Source organism: Hordeum vulgare, chromosome 1H (assembly GCF_904849725.1).
Source record: "Hordeum vulgare subsp. vulgare chromosome 1H, MorexV3_pseudomolecules_assembly, whole genome shotgun sequence".
NCBI classification, from domain to species: Eukaryota; Viridiplantae; Streptophyta; class Magnoliopsida; order Poales; family Poaceae; genus Hordeum; species Hordeum vulgare.
In genome coordinates this window covers 499,802,499-499,828,654 of record NC_058518.1, presented here as the reverse complement: position 1 = coordinate 499,828,654, position 26,156 = coordinate 499,802,499, and the positions used below count along the sequence as shown (strand labels likewise).

The window sequence follows — 26,156 nt, the reverse complement described above, 5'->3', positions numbered from 1 at the left end:
ACTGATATACTCCCAATTCGCCGGATGAAGGTGGCCAAGCATGTGCGCGAGTTATGTTATATTTTATGATTTTTAGTTTTTTACATCAATAGTTATCGAGAGAATCTTGAGCTATTTTACCATTAGTTATGTTAATTGTTGAGTGCATCTAGCTTCATATATGAATTTTAAGAATTTTGACTGAGTGGACTTGCATTTGTAAGTCAAATTTTGTAAATCGAATATTTGGCCTCGGTTAGTTCAATTCCTAGATCCCTGACTGTTCTATAGGGCATGATCGGGCTTCCCCGGCAGCCCCTCCGACGACAGAGATGTGGGGGGAGTGGGAAATGGAGGGCCTTGCGTTGGCGGCACTAGGGGTCATTTGTTGAAGCTTTGAATGGCCGATATGATGATTTCGATCCCCGGTTTGGCAAAAGCTGCGTGCCCAGTCCTTTATCCCTCTAGTAATCAAACGCTACGCACCAACGGAGGATATATGAAAGCCAACTTTCACTGGTATCCCCGCTTTGCCAAAGCAAATGTACTCAATACGAGAGGCACTATGAAGCAAGTATTGGTGTGAGTGTGAGACCCGCTTCATCAACGGTTTCTTGGCTTACTGCCGGCGTTGTCATCATTCCCATGTACGTACCTCGTTGAGCAGAGAAGGATAACGTTTGATCAGAAAATGCAAAATGTGCAAAACAAAACCTACGGTTGACCTCTTTCTTTGCCGGGCTAGTACGAGACAGTGCTCATTAACTAACCCAAACAAACACACAGATGTGCAAACTCCAAGGCTAGCATTTTCCGTACATACCGGGCGGCCGCCGAGACACCCCGAACCACTCCACACGACTACACGAACGAACTACATGCCACAAAGCCGGCTCGCCGGTGCCGGTGCCTGTGCATGGCAGGGCATGGCGCGCGGGTGCAGATATGTGCATGCAGCGTCTGGCCTGCTGCACCCTGCACCACCCTGGACCATGCTAAGATAAGCTACCCCTGCGGCACGCTGCTACCTGACCGGGCCTGTGGGAACTCGAAAGCGATCGCCTGAATTTTCCCGAAGAAGCCGGGGGGCGCGATGCCTCGGCTGCGATGGCCAGCGAATGGCCGGCAGATCTTGCCAAGTTGCGAGGGGGTGCTGCATAGGTCGGGGCGTAGGGGTGGTGAGTGGACGAGCGACAGCGACCACATCACGAACACGAAAGTGAGTGAGATGGACGGGATTCTCGGACCCCGCGTCAAACCCTTGCTGATGCACGTCAAAAGATGTGGCAACCAAGCAGCTGTTGTGTTTGTTGTGCTTGGCATGGCATGCACATCTTTTCGACCTCATAGCACCACACGCTTAGGAAATGTTTCGAGAATGAGAAATGCGGAAGCAGGGAAAGACAGATTTGACTCGAATCTTTACATCTTTAGATAATAATAAATAGGGTATCGCTTCTGCCGGAATTTCCGACGCGTCAGTTTTGCATAAAACCCCTTCTATTTTTGGGAAATCAACCCACAATCCTCACTTTACAGAAACATCACTTTTTGCTCTCAGCGTCTTATCCACACACGCTCGCTCCGGATCCCCTCCAATGGCGCCCGCCACCCCCTCCTTCCTTCGGCCCCCGCAGCTGCATCCCCACCGCATCCGCCTGCCCGCCCCTCTTCCCTCCGCGTCCTTCCGCCTCTCCGAAATCCTCGGTGGCCGCGGCCTCTGCAACGGCGAGGTCGGCATCCGCAAGGAGCTCCTTTCGCCCACCCCGCCCTCACCTCCTCCGTCCACGCCCTCGGGAGACTCCTCGTCAGGATGCGCCGAGTTGGACCCGCCGGCTGTGGACCTGGACGCGTTCGAGAAGGAGATGATGGGCCTCACGGACAGCTTCCCCGGCGGCGAGGTCGGGCTCAAGGACTTTGTCGCCAAGAACCCGCCTCCTCCTCCCAAGAGAGCCCAGACGGACGGGAAAGCGTCCTCCGCCGTGGTTCCGGCGGGGCGTCCTAGGCCGCCGGAGCTGCCGCTGTTCCTCCCCGGCATGGTGGTGCTCGTCAAGAACACCAACAACGCGTCCCACATGTACTGCAGCATCATGCAGCGCGTCACCGATGGGAAGGTGGGGGTGTTGTTCGAGGGCGGGAACTGGGATAGGCTCATCACCTTCGGCGTCGACGAGCTCGAGGGCCGGGAGAAGGGCCCGCCCATGGTGAACCCCAAGTCGGTCGTGCTCGAGGCGCTCGTCGAGGCCTAGCATGCATTATACATACAGTTGTGGTATACTTTGCGTGTCGGCGATGAACTGGGAGTTGCCCGTGTGTAGTTTGATAGGCGTTGTCATTTGTTGTGATCCATATCACCTTGAACCGGTTTTTTATTCTGTGGCATCATATCCATCCTGTCATGTTCGTTCAATGTGTCGTGTGATGTCTACGATTGAATTTTCATTTTGCTTCCTGCAAGAGCACTAGCCCAAGCCGTTTCTGAGGTTGTATGCTTGTAGTACAAAGTAGGCTGATTGCACGTGAAATGCAGTCAAAGAAAGGTGCACCCTACAACACCATCAATTTTAGTCGGATTGGCGACATTTGCTGTGGTGCGTATCATCTTGAACCCGTTGTTCGACCTGTGGATTCATATCCATCCCGTATGCTTGTAGTATATCTTTGATTGAATTTCATTTTGCTTCCAGCAATAGCAGTAGACCAGGCTGAAACTGAAACAAACAGTTTTAACCGGTGAAACTGAAAGTGACTAATTCTCCGATGAGACGTGCCTTGTGAATCTACGAACAGATTATCCATGTTCAGGTTAAACAGAGGGAGATCATCCATGACTGCTGGTCATGCGTATTCTATTCCTTCTAGTGATGTGATGTTACCCTGCCTGCAGAAGTGTCTTTTGTGAACATTGTGGTCTTGCTCCACGATTTCAGATAGTACCGCTGATTTTTTTTGTTTGACAAATTACTATTGATTGTCGGTCATTGAAGTCCTGCACTGTCCATGTTGCTACTGATGAACGTGAAACACGTAGGAGTATGTGTATATTCTCTACATAGTCCCGACAGGTAGGCCCAAAGTCTGCCTCTCCACCCTCCCCAGCGATACGGTTCAAGCTGAGCGACGTCACAGGTGAATCCTCAGCCTGATGTAGCGTGGTTCGAACAAGGACCGCAGACTAGACCTCGGACCGTGCAAAGAAGCAACCTCCACGCCATTGGTCTTCCAAGGTTCCAATCCACGTCACCACCACTGCCAATAACGGCGAAACCTGGAAGAAGGAAACAATGCACTACACCGCCCTTTCGAGATCGTCCCTCCCCTGTCAATTTATGAGATGGCAGTGGGCAGCTTTAACGACCCGGTGATCCAAGGATCGGTACATGGGGAATTGGGGATAAGATATTGAAGGAGATGAAGTACAAAGAAAGTTGGGTGGGAGGAGAAGGAAACAATGCACTACACCGCCCTTTCGTGATCGTCCCTTCCATGTTATTTTACGAGATGGTGGCAGTCAGCTCCTATGGTCCAAGGGTCGTCGGGCGGGGAGGGGGGGTGTGAGTGCGAATTTCCGATTATGTTTACAATTCACGAAATTGTGTTATGGTATTGCATAGGCTTTGCTCTTCAGTTTCCTTCTTTTCTTCTTGACAACACATGAGTTATGTGTTTCTTTTGCCCCACCCCCCATTTTCACTCCCTACTGTATAAAAAGTTACAGAGGTAGTACTTCGGAGTTCGATTGTGTTTTTAACTTTGATACAAGAATAGGTGGATGCTGTCCATTTTCATCTTAATATTTCCCCCACTTCTCTGTTTTGCAGGGAAGGGCCGACGGATAGGCCAGCTGCCTCGTCAAGCTCAACAACTGATTTGCAGATTTAGATTATCATATTCTCAGACTCCGTGGACAGCTCAAAAAGCTAAAAGGAGCAACGGTTGATGGATTTCTGCAACCTGTATGAACAGAATATACTGTGCATGTTACAGTATTTGAAATTAAATGGAACCACTCGGGCGGCTAAAGCTTTAGCGTGTAGTGCAATTGTGCAATGCTGCATGTGATTATTTTAGCCATGATGTTCCAATGCTGAAGATGTTATATGAGTTATTTTCTTCCTTACAAGGCATTTGTTTGGTGTTGCAGGTTGCTAAAGAGATCAATTCAGAGGCCAAGTCACATAATGATTCCATATCTCAGCTGGTAAGTCTATCCCTAATAATAATAAAGTGTCGATTGCTTATGTTGTCCGTCGTGCCACTTTAAAAAAAAGCCCCCGACGTTTCCTAAAATCAACCCGCGGTCCGGATTTAAGTCAGAAAACGAATCTTTTTTTTTTCATTTTTCAAAAACTCCCCTAATGTTTCAGGTAATCAACCCACAGTCCGGATTTAAGTCAGAAAACGAATCGTTTTTTTGCATTGTTTAGAAAACTCCCCGATGTTTCGGGTAATCAACCCGCCCTCCGTATTTTAACAATAAAACCTAACTTTTCAGTTAATCAATCCAATTTTTATCTAAAACAAAATTATCCATATCTTTTAAACCGTAACTCCGATTTTAACATGTTATATATGAAATTTGATTAAAAAACATGTAGAATATAAATAGGATGTTATTTTTAGCTGTTGAATACTTCTTAAATATTATTTTGGGTGCAAACTTAATCTGTAGTGCACGTTCCATTTTTTTCTGTCTTTCCGGCGACGATACGAATTGCAATAAACATCCATTAAATTAAAACCAAATTGAGAGGAAAGAAAACATCATTAACCACACATGCACACCTTTAAAAAACCTCGTGGTGAGAAACAACATATTTCTCATCTTATTTCGAGTGACTGTACATTCAAACGCGTTTTTGTTGTGTGAGCACTAAAGCCATCGTCAGCAACACAAATGTGATGCCTTGTAAAAATATATTGCGTTGAGAGCGTGTGTTATTTTCTCTCCCGTTGCAACGCACGGGCTCTTTTGCTAGTATATATAAGCGCAAAACGGAGGATTTGCAACGGGTCGTAGCCGATGATATTGGTTTCTGGACAAGTAATATCATGTACAACCGAACCTTTCAAATTACCCTTCATATCGCGCTCGATCAGTGATCAGTTAGAAGAGAAAAAAATGATCCAACTGAATCGCTTATATTATTCCTATACTTGTGGACTGTTCACGAACCCTCGTATCCCTTTCAAATATGACGAGTATATGAGCGCTCGTAGACGTGTCCGAGCGCGTCCGGTCAGTCCGTCACATACGACGTGGCCTCATCCGGGATCATCTTTTTATTTTCTTTATTTATTCTTTTCTTTCTCTCCATCAATCACATGTAAGTGACCGAACATATAAGAAAGAAAATAAGAAGTATGGTTGTGTGTGAGGACAAATAAAGAACACACCGGACAACTGACCACACGCGTCCGCGCACGTTTAGTGCTCATATTTACAATATGTGGCTGTAGCTCTAAGAGCATGGTTAATAGTATAGCCAACTGCTGGCTATAAGCATCCTTATAGCTCATCTTATAGCTGGCCTGTACAATAGTTAGCTGTAATACTTTTTTCATATATGGTCCACCTTTCATTCTCACAAAGCACCTAGGAGCACATGCTAGAGCCGTCTGTTCACGTAGAGTCCGCTTCCCTTCTCTCTCGTCTTCTCTTTCATCCAACTCAGCAAAAATATAGTATTTTAATCCTTACAGCCTGCTGACTATACCTTATTGTACTTGTTCTAACATGGAAAGTGTGTGGACTCTAATGGAATGAGTTAAAAAATTGATCCAAAGGATGTTGAATAAGTTTGTCAGACGTGATATTCTTTCCGTGACAAGACAACTAAGGCAAAGTTTTTCTCCCATCGATCTCGCACCACACACCAGCCGATTCACCTCTGCATGCTACTTCAGCGGCCGGTGAGAGAAAGGGGAATCCTCGTGTTAAAGGCTAGTAGTTTCAGTGTTAGATGCATCCCTTCGAGTGTTAACTAATATAGGTGGAGGAAGTACTAGATATGTAATGTTTCATGTCAAAAAAGAAAGATAAGTACTTTCTCCGTAAACTAATTTAAGAACATTTAAATAGTTTAGTAACCTAAACTTTTTTATATTAATTTACAGAGGAAGTAATGTTTAGTCCTTGCATAGACGACTGTCGGAAAAAGGATGTTGTTTCTTCTTCAAACCGTTTTACATTCTCGCATCCTCCTCAAATTCGTCTGACGAGAGAAAATAGACTAAACTTCATCATATATTTCTGCCAACTTTTCGAAGCATTGCTACAACACGAAAACACACTATTGTTGTCTAGTTGCAGCATCTCAGAACAACACTTTATTTAGTTAGCTATGCTATCCAGACAAAAGGAAAATGAAATTTTGGGCATGGCTATACGTTAGTCAACTGAAAAAAAGTTTAGGGTCATTTAATTTCTTCAATCGTAAGATGGAAATCAACGATCTAGACCCTTCTTTGACCTCCGCACCTTCCTTTGATCTCCTTCTTCCTGCCACCAGCTACCACCGGCCTAACCGCCGCTCCCGCCGCCCTCTAGCCTCGCCCGCATCCAGTTTTGTTCTCCGGCGAAGCACTACCACCTCCGTTCACCAACGCCCCCACCTTAAACCCTAAGATAGATAATGGGGTAGCCCTACGACAACCCCCTTCCTTCTTCTTCCTTCTCTCCGAGGAATTCTCAAAATTGACTGACCTCAATTTGTAATTCAGTCAGATTGTCATTTAACTGATGTGTGAAACTTTCAACCTACCACATTCCCCATTTTAGTAGTACTCTCAAAGGAATTAGTGTCATATTTTAGCGGAGGCGTGGGGGCAAGATTAAGCGAGTGCTCTAGGCAATCGGATAGGGAACCTAATCTAGCTAGCTATTCTGGATGATGAACACGCCATGGAGATGTCAGCTTGGGGCTTTTCCATTTTCCAGCTGAACATTTTGTCCAGTAGCATCTTGATTAGCCTACCCCCCCTACACTTTCCCGTCTTATAAGGAACACGTATGGACAGCCTGAGATGAATAAAGTGTGATGGAAACATGTAGCTCTAACCAATATTTGTCTACTGTCCATGATGAAACTTGCCACACCTCAATTGTGGGTAGCTCCGTAGCTGTACACTTAATATCCTTTTTTTTTGCGGATATCTATATATTTCCTCAACTAAAAGGTGATCGATTTAGCATCGCACCCCGACCAAATGGCGTGTGTGAGATTCTGCTGCAAATGGTTCTACGTAAAGAGAGAAACCCAACCATGGTTGCAATTCCGGCAGGCCCACATGGCATTTCTGAAACCAGCTTTTGCTAATCTGGAAAAGATGGGACATGACCGAGACAGGTTTGGTTACTAATGTGACTTGGTGCTAATCTAAGATGCAAGTTTGGTTACTTGATCGCAAGTCAAAAAGTGAATATGATTGCGAAAATTGCTTTTGCAGTCCGAGCTACATGAATGCATCCTTTTGCAAAAATTAAAATTCATATTTTTATATTACAAAAAATTCTAAAAAATACAGATGTACATGGACGCATAATGTACATGTGTATAAATTTTCACGACAAAAAACGTTGTAATAAGGTATGTGTAAGAAAAATAACGAGGTAGGGCATAGCCAAATGATGAGGGCATAGGACGAAAATAGAAATCCTATCTACACTCATTGCGTCGAGTGAGATAGTTTATGTGTTTTTAGGGGATTGCGTGAGATGATTTTCTTTCTTTCTAGACGGTAGTTGAGCTGGACAAAGGGCAAGCGATCAAGGCCCGAGCGAACTGTACAATCACAGAACCCATTTTTCGTACGGTTTTGCGGATTTCAGAGTTTATGTTGTATGCTTTTTATTTGCCCGTAGTGCGCAATTTTCCTTCTTTTTTGTTTCTTTGATCTTTTCCATACTTTACATTTTTTCATGTTTTCCTTTTCACTTTATTGTACTCATTTTTCTTCTCTCCATTACTTTTGTTCAGAAGGAATATACATATTTTCCTATTTTTTATCTTTTTCTCCCAGTTTATTTGACGTCTTTTTTCCTTTTATTATAAATTTATGAACATTTGTGTCTTATAGAAGAAATATTTTTCAAATATATGTTAACCATTTTGTTAAATGATGTGAATATCTTTCCAAATTCAGGGCGAATATTTTTTAAGCATGCGGTGAACATTTTTCAGCAGTCCTTTTTTTGCAGGACGACTTGATGAGAAATCTATAAATTCATGGTAAATATATAAAATACGCAACGACCATTTTCAACATGCAAATCCCATTTTTTAAAATACATAGTGAACATTTTTCAATACACGCTAATGTTAAAAAACATTAACGAAGTTTTAAAAACTGTTCATGCATTTTCATAAGTGTTTGTACAATTTCACAGAATGAACATGCATTTCGGTATATTCTTGCCAGTTTTGCTATTACTCACTCATTTTGAGTCCCGATGTGATCCGAAAGTTTCGTAACCCTTTGTGCATTTTACGGGAAATTCGTCAAAACTCGCAGTTTTGGCCTATTCTGGCCAGTTTTGTATGCTATTAGTCATTGATTTTGGATCCCGTTGTGACCCGAACGTTTCGGGACTGTGGGCGTCCTGTTATGGGGAACTCGTCAAAACTCATAGTTTTGGCCTATTCTAGCCAGTTATGTATGATATTAGTCACTGATTTTGGGTCTCGTTGTGATCCCAACATTTCGGCAACATCGGGGTCCGATTACGGGGAACTCGTCAAAACTCACAGTTTTGGCCTATTCCGGGTAGTTTTCTATCCGATTAGTCCTTGATTTTGGGTCCCGATGCGATCCGAACGTTTGAGGAACCCCGGGGTCCGATTACGGGGAACTCGTCAAAACTCGCAGTTTCGGCCTATTCGGGCGAGTTTTCTACGCTATTACTCATTGATTTTGGGTCCTGCTGCGATCCGAACGTTTCACGAACCCTCGGTCCGGTTACGGGGAACTCGTCAGAACTCATAGTTTTGGCCTATTAGCGCCAGTTTTGTATGCAATTACTCACTGATCTTGGGTCCCGCTGTGATGTGAACGTTTCGGGAACCTCGTGGTCCATTTACGGGGACCTCGTGAAAACTCGCGGTTTTGGCCTATTCCGGCTAGATTTGTAGGCTATTAATCACTGATTTTGGGTCCCGTTGCGATTCGAACGCTTTTGGAACCCCGAACTCCGGTTATGGGGAACTCGTCAAAACTCACAGTTTTGGCCTATTCTAGCGAGTTTTTTTTGCAATTAGTCAGTGATTTTGGGTTTTCCTGTGATCTGAATGTATTAGGAACCCGAGTGTCCGGTTACGGAGAACTCGTCAAAACTCGCAGTTTTGGCCTATTCCGGCTAGTTTTCTATGCTATTAGTCACTATTTTGTGTCCCGTTGTGATCCGAACGTTTCGAGAATCCCGGGGTTCGGTTACGGGGAACTCGTCAAAACTCACACTCTTCGCCTATTAGGGCTAGTTTCCTATCCTATTAGTAACTGATTTTGGGTCCCGCTGAGATCCGAACGCTTTGGGAACCCCGTGGTCCGGTTACGGGGAACTCATCAAAACTCGCTGTTTTGGCCTATTCCGGCGAGTTTTGTATGCTATTAGTCACTTATTTTGGGTCCCGATGTGATCCAAATGTTTCGGAACCCTTTGGTCCGGTCATGGGGAACTCGTAAAAACTCGCAGTTTTGCCTATTCTGTCCAGTTTTGTATGCTATTACTCACTGATTTTGGGTCCCGCTGTGCTCCGAATGTTTGAGGAACCCCAGGGTCTGGTTAAGGGGAACTCGTCAAAACTCGCAGTCTTGGCCTATTCCGGCCAGTTTTGAATGCTATTAATCACTCATTTTGGGTCCCGCCGCGATTCGAACGCTTTGAGAACCACGAGGTCCGGTTACGAGAAACTCATCAAAACTCGCTGCTTTGGCCAATTTCGGTCAGTTTTGTATGCTATTAGTCACTGATTTTGGGTCCCGCTCTCATCGGAATGTTTCGGGAGTCCGGTTATGGGGAACTCGTCAAAACTCGTAGTTTCGCCGTATTCCACCCAGTTTTGTATGCTATTAGTCACTTATTTTGGGTCCCGATGTGATCCAAACGTTTTGTAAACCCTTTGGTCCGGTTATGGAGAACTCGTCAAAACTCATAGTTTTGGACAATTCCTGCCAGTTTTGTATGCTATTACTCACTTATTTTGGGTCCTCCTGCGATCCGAACGTTTCGGGAACCCCAGGGTCTGGTTACACGGAACTCGTCAAAACTATTCCACCTAGTTTTCTATCCTATTAGTCGTTGATTTTGGGTCCCGATGCGATCGGAACGTTTCGGGAACCCCGGAGTGTGGTTACAGGGAACTAATGAAAACTCGTAGTTTTGGCCTATTCCGACCAGTTTTGTATAATATTACTCACTGATTTTGCGTCCTGTTGTGATCCGGACGTTTTGGGAACACCGGGGTACGGTTACGGGGAACTCGTCAAAACTCGCAGTTTTGGCCTATTCTGGCCACTTTTGTATGCTATTACTCACTAATTTTGGGTCCTGCTGCGACCCGAATGCTTCGGGAACCTCAGGGTCCGGTTACAGGGAACTCGTCGAAACTCGGATTTTTTGGCTATTCCAGCCAGTTTTGTATGCTATTAGTCACTGATTTTGGGTCCCGCTGTGATCCGAATGTTTCGGGAAGTTCGGGGTCCGGTTACGCGGAACTCGTCAAAACTCGCAGTTTAGGCCGATTCCGGCTAGTGTTATATCCTATTAGTCATTGATTTTGGGTCCTCTTGCGATCCAAATGTTTTGGGAACCTTGGGTACGGTTACGAGGAACTCGTCAAAACTCACATTTTTGACCTATTCGGGCGAGTTTTGTATGCTATTATTTACTGATTTTTGGTCCCGCTGTGATCCGAACGTTTCGGGAACCCCGGGGTCCGGTTGTGGGGAACTCGTCAAAACTCGCAGTTTTGGCCTATTCTGGCCAGTTTTGTATGCTATTACTCACACACTTTGGGTCCCGCTGCGTTCCGAACGTTTCAGGAACCCCGGGATCTGGTTATGGGGAACTCGTCAAAACTCGCAGTTTTGGCCTATTCCGGCCAGTTTTGTACGTTATTAATCACTAATTTTGGGTCCTGTTGCGATTCGAACGGTTTTGGAACCCCGAGGTCCGGTTATGGGGAACTCGTCAAAACTCGTAGTTTTGGCTTATTCTGGCCAGTTTTTTTTACGCAATTAGTCACTGATTTTGGTTTTCATGTGATCCGAATGTTTCAGGAACCCTAGTGTCCGATTACGAAGAACTCGTCAAAATTCGCAGTTTTGCCTATTTCGGCTAGTTTTCTATGCTATTAGTCACTGATTTTGGGTCCCGCTGTGATCCAAACATTTCGGAAACCCCGAGGTCCAGTTATGGGGAACTCATCAAAACGCGCAGTTTCGGCCTGTTCCGGCCAGTTTTGAATGCTATTAATCATTGATTTTTGGTCCCGCTGCGATCCGAACGCTTTGGGAACCCCGAGGTCCGGTTACGGGGAACTCGTTAAAACTCGTTGTTTTGGCCTATTCCTGCCAGTTTTGTATGCTATTAGTCACTGATTTTGGGTCTCGCTGTGATCCGAATGTTTCGGGAAACCCGAGGTCCGGTTACGGGGAACTCATCAAAACTCGCAGTCTTGGCCTATTCTGGCCAGTTTTGTATCCTATTAGTCACTGATTTTGTATCCCGCTGTGATCCGAACATTTCGGGGACCTCGGGGGTGTGGTTACGGGGAACTCATCAAAATTCACAGTTTTGGCCTATTCTGGCGATTTTTGTATGTTATTACTCACTGATTTTGGCTCCCGATGCGATCCGAACATTTCAGAAACCCCGTGGTCCTGTTATGGGGAACTCATCAAAACTCGTAGTTTTGGCCTATTCGCGCGAGTTCTTTCCTATTAGTCACCGATTTTGGGTACCGCTGCGATCCGAACATTTTGGTAAACCCGGGGTCCGGTTACGGGAACTCGTCAAACTCTTGGTTTTCGCCTATTCTGGCCAGTTTTGTATGCTATTACTCATCGATTTTGGGTCCCGGTGTGATCCGAACATTTCGGAACCTCGGGGTCCGGTTACGGGGAACTCGTCAAAACTAGCAGTTTTGGCCTATTCCTTCGAGTTTTCTATCCTATTAGTCACTGATTTTAGGTACCGCTGCGATCCGAACATTTCAGGAAACCCAGTGTTGGGGTTATTACTTGCGGTATGACCCGCCCTACTGGTCCGGATCAGGTGCACGGCGATTCAACATTCATAATCAAGATAGGCCTTGGCCCAATATCTGGAAGCCGCAAGGAGATCTTCAACGAAGAGCCGGCCGGGCCCAAGAGCCTAGATGGCGGTTCAAGACTCAAGAAGAAGATGAGTCGCCGTGATCTTTTCCTTGTTTGGAAGACACGGCGGTTTAGAGATATGACAGGCCACGATTTGTAATGTGGCCTGGACTCTTGTAAAACCTAGGACCTCGACCTGTATATAAAGGCGAGTCCCTTGGGTAGATAGGGTCAAGTTACAATCCATCGAGAGCTAGGTCAGGCGAGTTACGCCCTCCTTGTAATCGATTCCTCCATCAATATACTAAAAGCAGGACGTAGGCTTTTACCTCCATCGGAGTGGCCGAACCTGGGTAAACCCGAGTCTCGCTTCCGTTCAACCCTTTGAATCGCCACCAAGGTGCGATGGCTCCATCACTAAGTCCTTTTACGAGGACATCTGCCGTGACAAAACCTCGACAGTTGGCGCCCACCGTGGGGCTAGCGCACGGTGGAGTTGAGTTCTCAAAGGGATCCCTTCTGGGGTTTGGGAGCTACGTGGTCGGCCTCATGACTAAAAGCCACCGTGGAAAGTACTACATCGACAACTCTCAGTGGGGGCCTGATGCCGATTCAATCGAGTCTGGATACAGGGTCCCCTTCGGCAAGATTCATGTCTTCATTGGCAAGTTTGGGGCTCCCGTACCTGAGTCAGACACCTTCACCGACATCGTCGAGCCGGCCCGGTACGCCCATCCCGCCAAACATCAGGTCAGGACACACCACGCCTTCGTTGGTTTTACATAGGGAATCGACCTACCGGATGAGCCGGTGATCCAGAAGAACACCCCTGTCAACTCGGACGACGAGTCGTCCATTAGCGACACAGATTCAATCTATCCTCTGCACGAAGGGAGGCTTGGGGAATTTCCTGAGGCGGCAATCTTCGAGGACGTTGAAGGACCCCATCGTCAGGTCGCCATCTACATGGCGGGAGCAGCAGCGCCTCAGCCGACCGCAACCGGCAACAATGAAGCTAGCGGATCAGGAAAGACTTTGGCTCAAGCCATGGTAGATTTGGTAGCAGAGATGGCAAAACTCACGACGATTACTGTGACGACGGAGAACCAAGAACATGTCAACGCCGAGTTAGCGAAACTAAGGGAGGAGATGGCCAAGATCCAATGGGACATTGAAGGCGAGGCCGCCAGAATGGCGACTCAACAAGCCCAGTTCGCCGTGGAGACATAGCGACTAAGTGTTGAGGGATGGCGGCTTGAACGACAACAATGCGCTTCCGATGCGATTCAACAAAGGAGGCATCGCAATCGTCTGCGAGTCGATCTGAATCCGACTCGACTCTTCGACGGCCCAAATACACGTGGGATGGAGCCTAACCGGCCATGGCAAGTGACCCAGCGCATCGACCCGACCCAGCCGCCGCCCAACGGCAGGTGCCTCAGCCAACACCGACTCAGGCGCCATGCTTTCAGACGCCGCGGGGTCACTTTTCAAACCCCGTTGATAACGTACTGGTAGCGACCCACAACCTAGAGTCCCTTCCCATCCATCGAAACTCTCTAGCTCAGGTAGAGGCAAGAAATGCCATCGAGATGTTGAAAACGGCGGTGGTTCAACGGGTGCAGTATTCATACAGCCGTGAGCGGCTGCACTCCACACCCCAAGCAAGTCATACCAGGAGCCGTCATGATGACCCGCCTGCGGTGTCCAGCAGCGATCGGCGACAACATCCACTAATTAACCTGCCCGGGATGCCTGACACCCGGGCTCAGGACCTCGTGGATGTAGCACGAGCCGCCTGCCTTACGGAGATGGCGGCCGCGGTAGGTCAAGGCTATCCGGCTTACGTGTCGCCTTCCCTCGTGCAGGCCGAGTCACGCGACAGGAACATAGGGATACCCTGTCTGTCACTGGCCCTCTGCAACGAGCGTATGCCAAAAGATTTTAAAGGACCACACAAGGTTCCCAATTACATGCCGGATCTCGAGCCAGGGGCGTGGATTGAAAGTTACGAGCTTGCGATGGATATGCTTGATGTTAACGAGGTAGTATGTGCCAAGTACTTTATAATGATGCTTGAAGGGAGGACACACACTTGGCTGAAAAACCTGTCGCCCAACTCCATCAACACCCGGGCCGAGTTAAATGAGTGTTTTATCAAAAACTTCCTTGGGACTTGCAAGCGCTCAATGACTATCATCGACTTACAGCATTGCATCCAGCGCCCACACGAGTCGGCCCATCATTGGACCCGGCGGGTTGCGAAGGTGATCTACTGATCGGATGGTATTTCGGCGGCTTAGGCCGTGCTATTCCTGGAGAAAAACTGTCACTACCAGCCTCTGGTATTGAAGCTTGGGCGACTCAAGCGCAAAGTGCAGGATATGGGAGAACTGATGGACACACTTACCAGGTACGCTGAGTATGATGACACCAAAGATCCCGAGGAGGACGACGATAAGGTCAGCAGTGCCAGGAGAGGGGAGTCATCCAAAGGCAACTCACAGTCCCAGGGACGAAATAATTACAACCCTAGGGACCAAGGGAGGAAAAGGTAGCAGGAAGGCGTAACTGAATTCGTTGCCAATACCAACACGGGGATCGGGAACCAGCGTCCGAAGAAAAGAGGTTTTAGTGGCAAGAAGCCACGCAACTATTGCTACTTCTTGAGCTTGCGTTGGTTTTTCCCTTGAAGAGGAAAGGGTGATGCAGCAAAGTAGAAATAAGTATTTCCCTCAGTTTGAGAACAAAGGAATCAATCGAGTAGGAGTATCATGACGAGGCACCAATGAACCTGCGCAAAAACAAACAAACTTGCACCCAACGCGATAAAGGGGTTGTCAATCCCTTCACGATTACTTGCAAGGTGAGATCTGATAGTGATGAAAGCTAAATAGATAAAAGTGCAGCAAGGTATTTTTGGTATTTTTGTATGTAGATCTGAATATATGATGTGTAAAATAGACCCGGGGGCCATAGTGTTCACTAGAGGCTTCTCTCATGATAGCAAGTATTACGGTGGGTGAACGAATTACTGTCGAGCAATTGATAGAATCGCGCAAAGTCATGACGATATGTACGGCAATGATCATACATATAGGCATCACGTCCAAGACAAGTAGACCGATACTTTCTGCATCTACTACTATTACTCCACACATCGACCGCTATCCAGCATGCATCTAGTGTATTAAGTTCATAAGAAATGGAGTAACGCCTTAAGCAAGATGACATGATGTAGAGGGATAAATTCATGCAATATGATATAAACCCCATAGTTTTACCCTTGATGGCAACAACACGATGCGTGCCTCACTACCCCTTCTGCCACTAGGTGAGTACACCGCACGGTATGAACCCAAAACCAAGCACTTCTACCATTGCAAGAATTATAGATCAAATTGGCCAAACGAAACCCATAACTCGAAGAGAATTACAAGGATACGAAATCATGCATATAAGAAATCAGAGGAGACTCAAATAATATTCATAGATAATCTGATCATAAATCCACAATTCATCGGATCTCGACAAACACACCGCAAAAGAAAGTTACATCGGATAGATCTCCATCAAGATCATGGAGAACTTTGTATTGAAGATCCAAGAGAGAGAAGAAGCCATCTAGCTACTAGCTATGCACCCCAAGGTCTGTGGTGAACTACTCACGCATCATCGGAGAGGCAATGGTGTAGATGAAGAAGCCCTCCGTGTCCGAATACCACTCCGGCAGGGCACCAGAACGGTCCTCAGATGGAATCTTGCAGAGACAGAAGCTTGCGGCGGCGCAAAAGTATTTTCGTGGCTCTCTCTGGAGATTTCGGGATTTTTGGGAATTTATAGGCGAAAGAGGTAGGGCAGAGGAGCCACGGGGGGCCCACGAGCCTGCTAGGCGCGCCTACGGGGCTCGTGACCTCCCACGAGACCTCCTGCCTTGGTTCTCAAGTCATCTGCGTATCTTCTGTTATGGAAAAATCACCCCACAGGTTTTATTCCGTTTGGACTCCGTTTAATATTCTTTTCTGAAAAAGGTCAAAAACACGGAAAAAACAGAAACTGACACTAGGCACTGAGTTAATAGGTTAGTCCCAAAAATGATATAAAATGGCATATAAATGCATATAAGACATCCCAAGTTGATAATATAATAGCATGGAACAATACAAAATTATAGATACGTTGGAGACGTATCAAGCATCCCCAAGCTTAACTCCTGGTCGTCCTCGAGTAGGGAAGTGATAAAGACCGAATTTTTGATGTGGAATGCTACCTAACATATTTGTTCTTTGTTACTTCTTTATTGTGGCATGAATGTTCAGATCCGTAAGATTCAAAACAATAGTTTAATATTGACATGTAAACAATAATACTTCAAGCATACTAGCAAAGTAATCATGAACTTTTGACATAACAAGGCCAAAGAAAGTTATCCCTACAAAATCATATAGTGTGGCTATGCTGCATCATCCCCACACAATGAATTTAAATCATGGACAACCCCAGTATTCGCTAAGTAATTGTTTTCGCACTCTTACTTTCTCAACTTTTTGAACTCTCACGCAATACATGAGCGTGAGCCATGGATATAGCACTATGGGTGGAATAGAGTGTGGTGGAGGTTGTGAGGCAAAAAAGGAGGAGATGGTCACATCGACTCGGCGTATCAATGGCCTATGGAGATGCCCATCAATAGATATCAATGTGAATGAGTAGGGATTGCCATGCAACAGATGCACTAGAGCTATAAGTGTATGAAAGCTCAAAAAGAAAACTAGTGGGTGTGCACCCAACTTGCTTGCTCACGAAGACCTAGGGCAATTTTGAGGAAGCCCATCATTGGAATATACAAGCCAAGTTATATAATGAAAATTCCCACTAGTATATGAAAGTGACAAAAGAATAGACTCTCTATCATGAAGAACATGGTGCTATTTTGAAGCACAATTGTGGAAAAAGATAGTAGCATTGTCCCTTCTCTCTTTTTCTCTCATTATTTTTTGTTTGGGCTCTTTGGCCTCTTTTTTTTATTTTTTTGGTGGGCATCTTTGGCCTCTTTTCCTTTTTTTTATTTCCTCTCATCGGACAATGCTCTAATAATGATGATCATCACACTTTTATTTACTTACAACTCGATACTTAGAACAATAATGACTCTATATGAAATGCCTCCAACAGTGTACCGGGATGTGCAACGATCTAGCTTAGCGTATGATGTTGGAACATCTCGCTAGCTATCTTACGATCATGCAATGGCAAAAATGAAAAGGACGGCACATGTCATGAGACAGAATGGTGGAAGTTGCATGGCAATATATCTCGAAATGGCTATGAAAATGCCATAATAGGTAGGTATGGTGGCTGTTTTGAGGAAGGTATAGGGTGGGTTTGTGCACCGGTGGAAGGGTAGAGTGCATCTATACCATGGACTCACATTAGTCATGAAGAACTTATATACTTATTGCGAGAGTTCTATTAGTAATCGAAACAAAGTGCTAAACGCATACTCCTAGGGGAAGGGTTGGTAGGTGTTAACCATCGCGTGATCCCGACCGCCACACAAAGGATGACAATCAATAAATCAATTATGCTCTGACTTCCTAACATAGCGGTTCACCATACGTGCATGCTACGGGAATCACTAACCTCAACACAAGTATTTCTAGATTCACAACACCCTACTAACATAACTCTAATATTACCATATCGATATCTCAAAACTAATTATGAGGAATCACACTTCTCTTACTAATAAATGCACTTGAATATGAAAGTTTTTATTATATCCTCTTTGGATGCCTATCATATTTAGGACTAATTTCATAACACACGCCAATTACCAAGTTAGTTAGAGAGAGCACTCTCAAAATGATATAAGTGAAGAATCGAGAGTTTTTATTTCTACAAAATATGACACCACCGTGCTCTAAAAAGATTTAAGTGAAGCACTAGAGAAAAATCGTCTAGCTCAAAAGATATAAGTGAAGCTCATGGGAGCAAAATTATCTAGCTCAAAAGATATAAGTGAAGCTCATGGGAGCAAAATTTCCTAGCTCAAAAGATATATGTGAAGCTCATTGAGTATTCTTACAAATTCACGATGAGTGCATGTCCCTCTCAAAAAGGTGTGTGATACGTCTCCAACGTATCTATAATTTTTGATGGTTTCATGCTATTATCTTGTCAAACTTTGGACGTTTTGTTTGCCTTTTATATCTTTTTTGGGACTAACTTATTAACTCACTGCCAAGTGCCAGTTCCTGTTTTTTCCGTGTTTTTGACCCTTTTCAGAGGAGAATTTGAAACGGAGTCCAAACGGGATAAAATCTGCGGAATGATTTTTCCATAACAGAAGACACACCGGAGACTTGAGAACCAAGGCAGGGGACCTCAGAGGAGGTTGATACGTCTCCATCGTATCTACTTTTCCAAACTCTTTTGCCCTTGTTTTGGACTCTAATTTGCATGATTTGAATGAAACTAACGTGGAGTGACGCTGTTTTCAGCAGAATTGCCTTGGTGTTGTTTTTATGCAGACATGAAAGTTCTCAGAACGTCCTGAAAATTTACGGAGAATATTTCTGGAAAATATGAAAAATACCTGCGCAAAGATCCACCGGAGGGGATGGGCCAGTGGGCCACAAGCCCTGTAGCCGCCACCCCCTGGTGGCGGCTAGCAAGCTTGTGGGGCCCACGTGGCTCTGCCGCCCCTAAACTCAGCTCTATAAATTAACTTTCGCCCACAAAAAAATCAGGATAAAAGATTTCGTCGCGTTTGCGATACGGAGGCGCCGCCACATCCTAGTCTTTATCTCGAGGGCAGATCTGGAGTCCGTTTTGGGCTCCGGAGAGGGGAAATCGTCGCCATCATCATCATCAACCTTCTTCCCTCTCCAATTCCATGAAGCTCTTCATCGTTCGTGAGTAATCTATTCGTAGGCTCGCTGGACGGTGATGAGTAGGATGAGATCTATCATGTAATCGAGTTAGTTTTGACGGGGATTGATCCCTAGTATCCGTTATGTTCTGAGATTGATGTTGCTACTACTTTGCCATGCTTAATGCTTGTCACTAGGGCCCGAGTGCCATGATTTCAGATCTGAAATTATTATGTTGTCACCAATATATGTGTGTTTTAGATCCGATCTTGCAAGTTGTAGTTACCTACTATGTGTTATGACCCGACAACCCCGGAGTGACAATAACCGGAACCATTCCCGGTGATGACCATAGTTTGAGGAGTTCATGTGTTCACAAGTGCTAATGCGTTGGTCCGGTTCTTTATTAAAAGGAGAACCTTAATATCCCGTAGTTTCCTTTTGGACCCCGCTGCCACAAGAGGGATGGAAAATAGATGTCATGCAAGTTATTTTCCCTAAGCACGTATGACGACACACGGAATGCATGCCTACATCATATTGACGAACGGGAGTGTTGGAGCATATATTGAGCATATATCTCCATATGTGGTTTTGGTACTTGATGACAATTCCTATGGACTAATGGTTGCCTTAAGTTACATTTATAGGATTTGTCCATAGGCACTTCTTGAAGTCCATCTATTGGGTTCAAGGAGTTTATATGATGACCAAGATGGTATTCAAGGTATTATCCAAAGAATGGTCATAGAGACACATGGTTGATCAAGATCTCAGACAAAGAGTAAATCAAGATGATCAACACACAAAGCGTACAAGATGTATCGAGAGGGATCAAGTGATCCCATGGTATGGTAAGCATTGTCCATTACGTGTTTGTGTACTAACCCATGGTCTTCGTGAGAGTTCTATGTGGGGGTTAGGTGTGTTTCCATGGGCTTGCGTCAAAGGGAAGATCTCATACAACCCATGGAGTATGACGTCAAGTTGTGATCATCATCAATGGTTGATCAAGATCTCAGACAAAGAGTAAATCAAGATGATCAACACACAAAGCGTACAAGATGTACCGAGAGGGATCAAGTGATCCCATGGTATGGTAAGCATTGTCCATTACGTGTTTGTGTACTAACCCATGGTCTTCGTGAGAGTTCTATGTGGGGGTTAGGTGTGTTTCCATGGGCTTGCATCAAAAGGAAGATCTCATACAACCCATGGAGTATGACGTCAAGTTGTGATCGTCATCAAGATTGCGATCTGCAAGTTCAAGTGGATCAGCACGAAGATAGCATGCTTGAAGCTTGCCGTCCATTGTGGTGGCAATGGACTTGTGAAGATATGCTGAAGAGTGGCTCACCCATAGTGAGTATGGGGGAGCAATCAACTAGTCTTCATCAAGCCAACACAATCAAGAAAGGTGGTCCATCTTGAGGAAGCCAAGATCATCATCATCTAGCTCAAGAGGACGAGGTGCAAGGTATAGGTTTGCCCTTGATAGGTTTTCTGGTTAGGATAGATTGCTGTTCTATCAAGGGGGGCTCTCAAGTGAGTAGCTTGATCGTATCGTTCGTTGAGAGCTCAAACCATTTGCATCCTTGCATCATACTTCTTGGTTCTTGTTTGGTGTTTCTCTTTGTGAGTTTTAGAGCTTATGGTCATCTTCGTGACAAGCTCGAGTTCATCGAAAATGGAGTCCATATGCATCTACTATGATGTTTTCGATGTTGGAGTTTTTGCCGGTTCTTCATTCATAGAGATCTCACATCTCTATATCTTTGGCATATTCATAACCGCATGGTTAGCCCTTGTCGTCCTGAATCCAACAAGCTTGGGTTTGCTCGATTCGGAGCTCGTATGCGAAAGTTATGGCTGTTTCAGTGGCGAGCGGTAGTACCGCTGGACCTAGCGGTAGTACCGCTAGAGTTGGCGGTAGTACCGCTGGCCCTAGCGGTAGTATCGCTGGCTCGCGGTAGTACCGCCCCTGGTCAGCGGTAGTACCGCTCCAGGAGCTTAGTACCGCCTGCCTAGCGGTTGTTCGTGGACGGACCTTTTTGCGAAGACTTTCTTGGCGGTGGTAGTGCCTTTGCACTACCAGGGGCCCAGCGGTAGTACCGCTGGGGCCAGCGGTAGTACCGCTAGCTGGCGGTAGTACCGCTGGAGTGCCAGCGGTAGTACCGCTGCAGCCAGCGGTAGTACCGCTGGAGCTCGGGCAGAGAGTGGGGGTAACGGTGTGATTCTTCCCCCCACTATATAAAGGGGGTCTTCTTCCCCCTTGCCTTATCCATCTGTTGATCTCTTGTTCTACCTCCATTGTTGACATTCTTAGAGCTTGATTACTCTCAATCCCTCCAATGATTCTTGCTTGCTCTTGAGGGAAAAGAGAGAGGAGATCTAGATCCACATCTCCACCAATCACTTTCTCCTCTACGTGAGGGGAACCCCTTGGATCTTGATCTTGGAGTTCTTTGTGAGCTCCTTGTTCTTCCTCTCATATTTCTCCATAGCTTTTGTTGTTGTGGAGGGATTTGAGTGTGAGGGACTTGACCACTTCGTGTGTTCTTGCCATTGCATTAGTTGCATCGGTTTGAGTTCTCCACGGTGATACGTGGAAGTGAGAAGTTGAGAAGCTTACTACCTTCGGTACTTAGTACCCTTGATATTGTTCTTCGTGGATGCTTTGGCGTCCTAGAAGCTTGGTGGTGTCTCGGAGCTCAATCATTGTGGTGTGAAGCTCCGGGAAGCGTCGGGGTCTCCAATAAGGTTGTGGAGATTGCCCCGAGCAATTTGTACGGGTGCCGGTAACCGCCCCCAAGGGTTGCCACGTGTACGGGTTCGGTGACCTCCCCCAAGGGTTGCCACGTGTACGGGTTCGGTGACCGCCCCCAAGGGTTGCCATTTGTACGGGTTCGGTGACCGCCCTCAAGGGTCCCTTAGTGGAATCACGGCATCTTGCATTGTGCGAGGGCGTGAGGAGATTACGGTGGCCTTAGTGGCATATTGGGGAGCATTGTGCCTCCACACCGCTCTAACGGAGATTAGCATCCGCAAGGGTGTGAACTTCGGGATACATCATCGTCTCCCTGTGCCTCGGTTATCTCTTACCCGAACCCTTTACTTATGCACTTTACTTTGTGATAGACATATTCTTTATTGTAATATATCTTGCTATCACTTAGTTGTTTATCTTGCTTAGCATAAGTTGTTGGTGCACATAGGTGAGCCTAGTTGTTGTAGGTTTTGTGCTTGACATATTAAACGATTAGTTTTATTCCGCATTTGTTCAAGCCTAAACCTTAACTATTTTAAAGCGCCTATTCACCCCCCCCCTCTAGGCGACATCCACGTCCTTTTCAGGGAGCTAGCCACATATCTCTCCATGTGATATCTGTTGCATGGTGAATATCATCCAAACAAATCAGCGACCCATTGCCTACAAGTTTGTCCCACAGCTGCTGTTACTTGTTTTGCTCTGCTGCTTACTTGCTACTGTTGCTGCTGCTGTTACTTGCTCTGCTGTCACTTGCTACTCTTGCTACTTGCTACTACTGTCACTAGTGCTGCTACTCGTTACACTGCTCCTACCTGCTATAATTTTGGTTCGCTACTCGTTGACGGGAAAAGACAATTTCCGTCAACACGCAACTTCTGGCGCCATTGATACAATTGTTAGGAATAATCTGCCGTCAACAGATCGTTTGTGACACCGTTGTTATCATACAACTTTGGTGTTGATACTTTGCTTGCAGATATTAATCTTTCAGGTGTGGTTGAATCTGACTCATTCAGCTGCTAATACTTGAGAGTATCCTCTCGCTTCCTAATTGCGCACCAACAAATTTGGGTTGAATACTCTACCCTCGAAAACTGCCTCGATCCCACGCGCTGGTGGGTAATTGCAAGACAATTTCTAATTGTTGAGCAATCGAGAATAGCATTCGTCCAACCATTGCTAGAGATGTGCTAAACAACATTTTTCTGGCACTTTTGTTGGAGATTGCTGATACGTCTCAAACGTATCTATAATTTTGATGGTTTCACGCTGTTATCTTGCCTTCTTTGTATGTTTTATGTATCTTTTTATATCTTTTTGGTACTAACTTATTAATTCAGTGCCAAGTGCCAGTTCCTGTATTTTTCGTGTTTTTGAGTCTTTTCAGATGTGATTTTGGAACGGAGTCCAAACGGAAGAAAAACCCCAAAATGATTCTTTCCCGAACGGAAGAAGTCCAGGGGGCTTTTGGGCCAAGCCAGGTGGGCTCCAGGGAGCCCACAAGCCCCCACTCCGCCACCAGGGGGGAGGCGGCGGTGGGCAGGCTTGTGGCCTCCCTGGCCGCCCCGTGACCTAGGTCTTGCGCCTATATATTCCAAATATTCCGCAAAAAATCAAGGGAGCCTCGAAAATACTTTTCCGCCGCCACAAGCTTCCGTTTCCGCGAGATCTCATCTGGAGACCCTTCCCGGCACCCTGCCGGAGGAGACTTTGGAGTTGGAGGGCTTCTTCATCATCATCATCGCCCCTCCAATGACTCGTGAGTAGTTCACTTCAGACCTACGGGTCCATAGTTAGTAGCTAGATGGCTTCTTCTCTCTCTTGGATCTTCAATACAAAGTTCTCCATGATCTTCATGGAGATCTATCTGATGTAATCTTCTTTGGGGGTGTGTTTGTCGAGATCCGTTGAATTGTGGACTTGTGATCACATAATCTATGATATATATTTGAGTCTTTGCTGATTTCTTATATGCATGATTTGATATCCTTGTAAGTCTCTCGGAGTCTTGGGTTTTGTTTGGCCAATTAGATCTATGATTCTTGCAATGAGAGAAGTGCTTGGTTTTGGGTTCTGCCATGTGGTGACCTTTCCGAGTGACAGTAGGGGCAGCAAGGAACACATCAAGCAGTTGCCATTAAGGGTAAAAAGATGGGGTTTTTATCATTGGTTTGAGATTATCCCTCTACATCATGTCATCTTGCTTAAGGCGTTACTCTGTTCTTATGGACTTAATACACTAGATGCATGCTGGATAGCGGTCGACGTGTGGAGTAATAGTAGTAGATGCAGAAAGTATGGGTCTACTTGTTTCGGACGTGATGCCTATAGAAATAATCATTGCATAGATATCATCACGACTCTGCACAGTTCTATCAGTTGCTCGACAGTAATTTGTTCACCCACCGTCTACTTGCTTTCATGAGAGAAGCCACTAGTAAACACTACGGCCCCCGGGTCTATTCACATCCATCGTTTACATCTCCGCTTTTACTTTGCTTTGTTACTTTGTTGCTTTCAGTTCTCACTTGGCAAACAATCTATAAGGGATTGACAACCCCTTCATAGCGTTGGGTGCAAGCTTTTGTGTTTATGCAGGATCTTGAGATACTCTTCAGCCGGATTGATACCTTGGTTCTCAAACTGAGGGAAATACTTACCGTCGCTGTGCTACATCACCCTTTCCGCTTCGAGGGAACACCAACGCAAGGCTCCAAGTACACGGGGGAATTCCTTTGCATACTTGCCTAGGAAGTCCCTTAAGGCGTAGCCGTAGCTGAAGGATTCCTGGTGCCGTCGACACAACTATTTCTGGCGCCATTGCAAGGGATACACAGCAAAACATCAGAAGTATTTCTGGCGCCGTTGCGGGGGAGGAGAAATAAAGATCTATCCAAGTAGGTCTCACAAACTCTTCTCTTGCATTTACTTTTGTTGCCAGTTGCCTCTCGTTTTCCTCTCCCCCACTTCACATTTGCCGTTTTCATTCGCCTTTCTCCTTCGCCGTTTTCTCTTGCCCTTGCCATTTTCCTTTGTAGGTTTCTTGCTTGCTTGTGTGATTGTTTGTTTGTTGAAGACATCATGTCTGAAAACACCAAACTTTGCGACTTCTCGAGCACTAATAATAATGATTTTATTAGTACTCCGGTTGCTCCTGCCACTAGTGCGGAATCGTATGAAATCAACGCAGCTCTGCTGAATCTTGTTACGAAAGAGCAATTCTCTGGCCTTCCTAATGAAGATGCCGCAGCCCATCTCAATACCTTCATTGAGCTTTGTGATATGCAAAAGAAACGAGATGTGGATAATGACGTGATTAAGTTGAAACTTTTTCCTTTCTCGTTGCGAGATCGCGCAAAAACTTGGTTTTCTTCTTTGCCTAAAAATAGTATCGATTCTTGGGATAGGTGCAAAGATGCTTACATATCCAAGTATTTTCCTCCGGCTAAGATCATCTCCTTACGTAACGATATCATGAATTTCAAGCAACTTGATCATGAACACGTTGCACAATCTTGGGAGAGGATGAAGCTTATGATTAGAAATTGTCCCGCTCATGGCTTGAGTTTGTGGATGATTATACAAATCTTTTACGCTGGCTTGAATTTCGCTTCTCGCAATATCTTGGAACGTTCATGGAAATCATGTTAGGAGACGCTACAAAACTCCTAGACAATATCATGACCAACTACTCTAAGTGGCACACTGAAAGGTCGCCTGCTAGCAAAAAGGTGCACGCTATAGAAGAGATTAACTCGCTTAGTGCTAAGATGGACGAGTTGATGAATTTGGTTGCTAGTAGAAACGCTACCGTAGATCCTAAGGACATGCCACTATCTTCTTTGACTGAGAGTAGCAACGCTAGTTTGGACGTGAATTTTGTTGGTAGGAACAATTTTGGCAACAATAATGCTTTTAGAGGAAACTATGTTCCTAGGCCTTTTCCTAGTAACTCCTCTAACAATTATGACAATTCCTACGACAACACTTATGAAATCTTAACAAATTATCCTCTGATCTAGAGAGTAATATCAAAGAGTTCATCAACTCTCAAAAGATTTTCAATGCGTCCATAGAGGAAAAACTACTCAAAATAGACGATTTGGCTAAGAGCGTTGATAGGATGTCTTGTGATATTGATGCTTTGAAAGTTAGATGCGCTCCTACCAAGATCAACTTGGATGAAACTTTGAAAGCTATGCGTATCTCCATGAATG

General features: G+C 45.4%; 1 protein-coding gene across 1 annotated transcript; it reads left to right on the top strand.

The window, feature by feature from the left end:
• The first annotated feature begins 1,574 nt into the window (after positions 1–1,574).
• On the top strand, positions 1,575–2,228 carry LOC123402203 (NAD(P)H-quinone oxidoreductase subunit S, chloroplastic-like). The gene has a single exon (XM_045096091.1). It carries the CDS (start codon positions 1,578–1,580, stop codon positions 2,226–2,228), a length of 651 nt encoding a protein of 216 aa, XP_044952026.1. The 5' UTR covers positions 1,575–1,577.
• Positions 2,229–26,156: the final 23,928 nt, after the last annotated feature.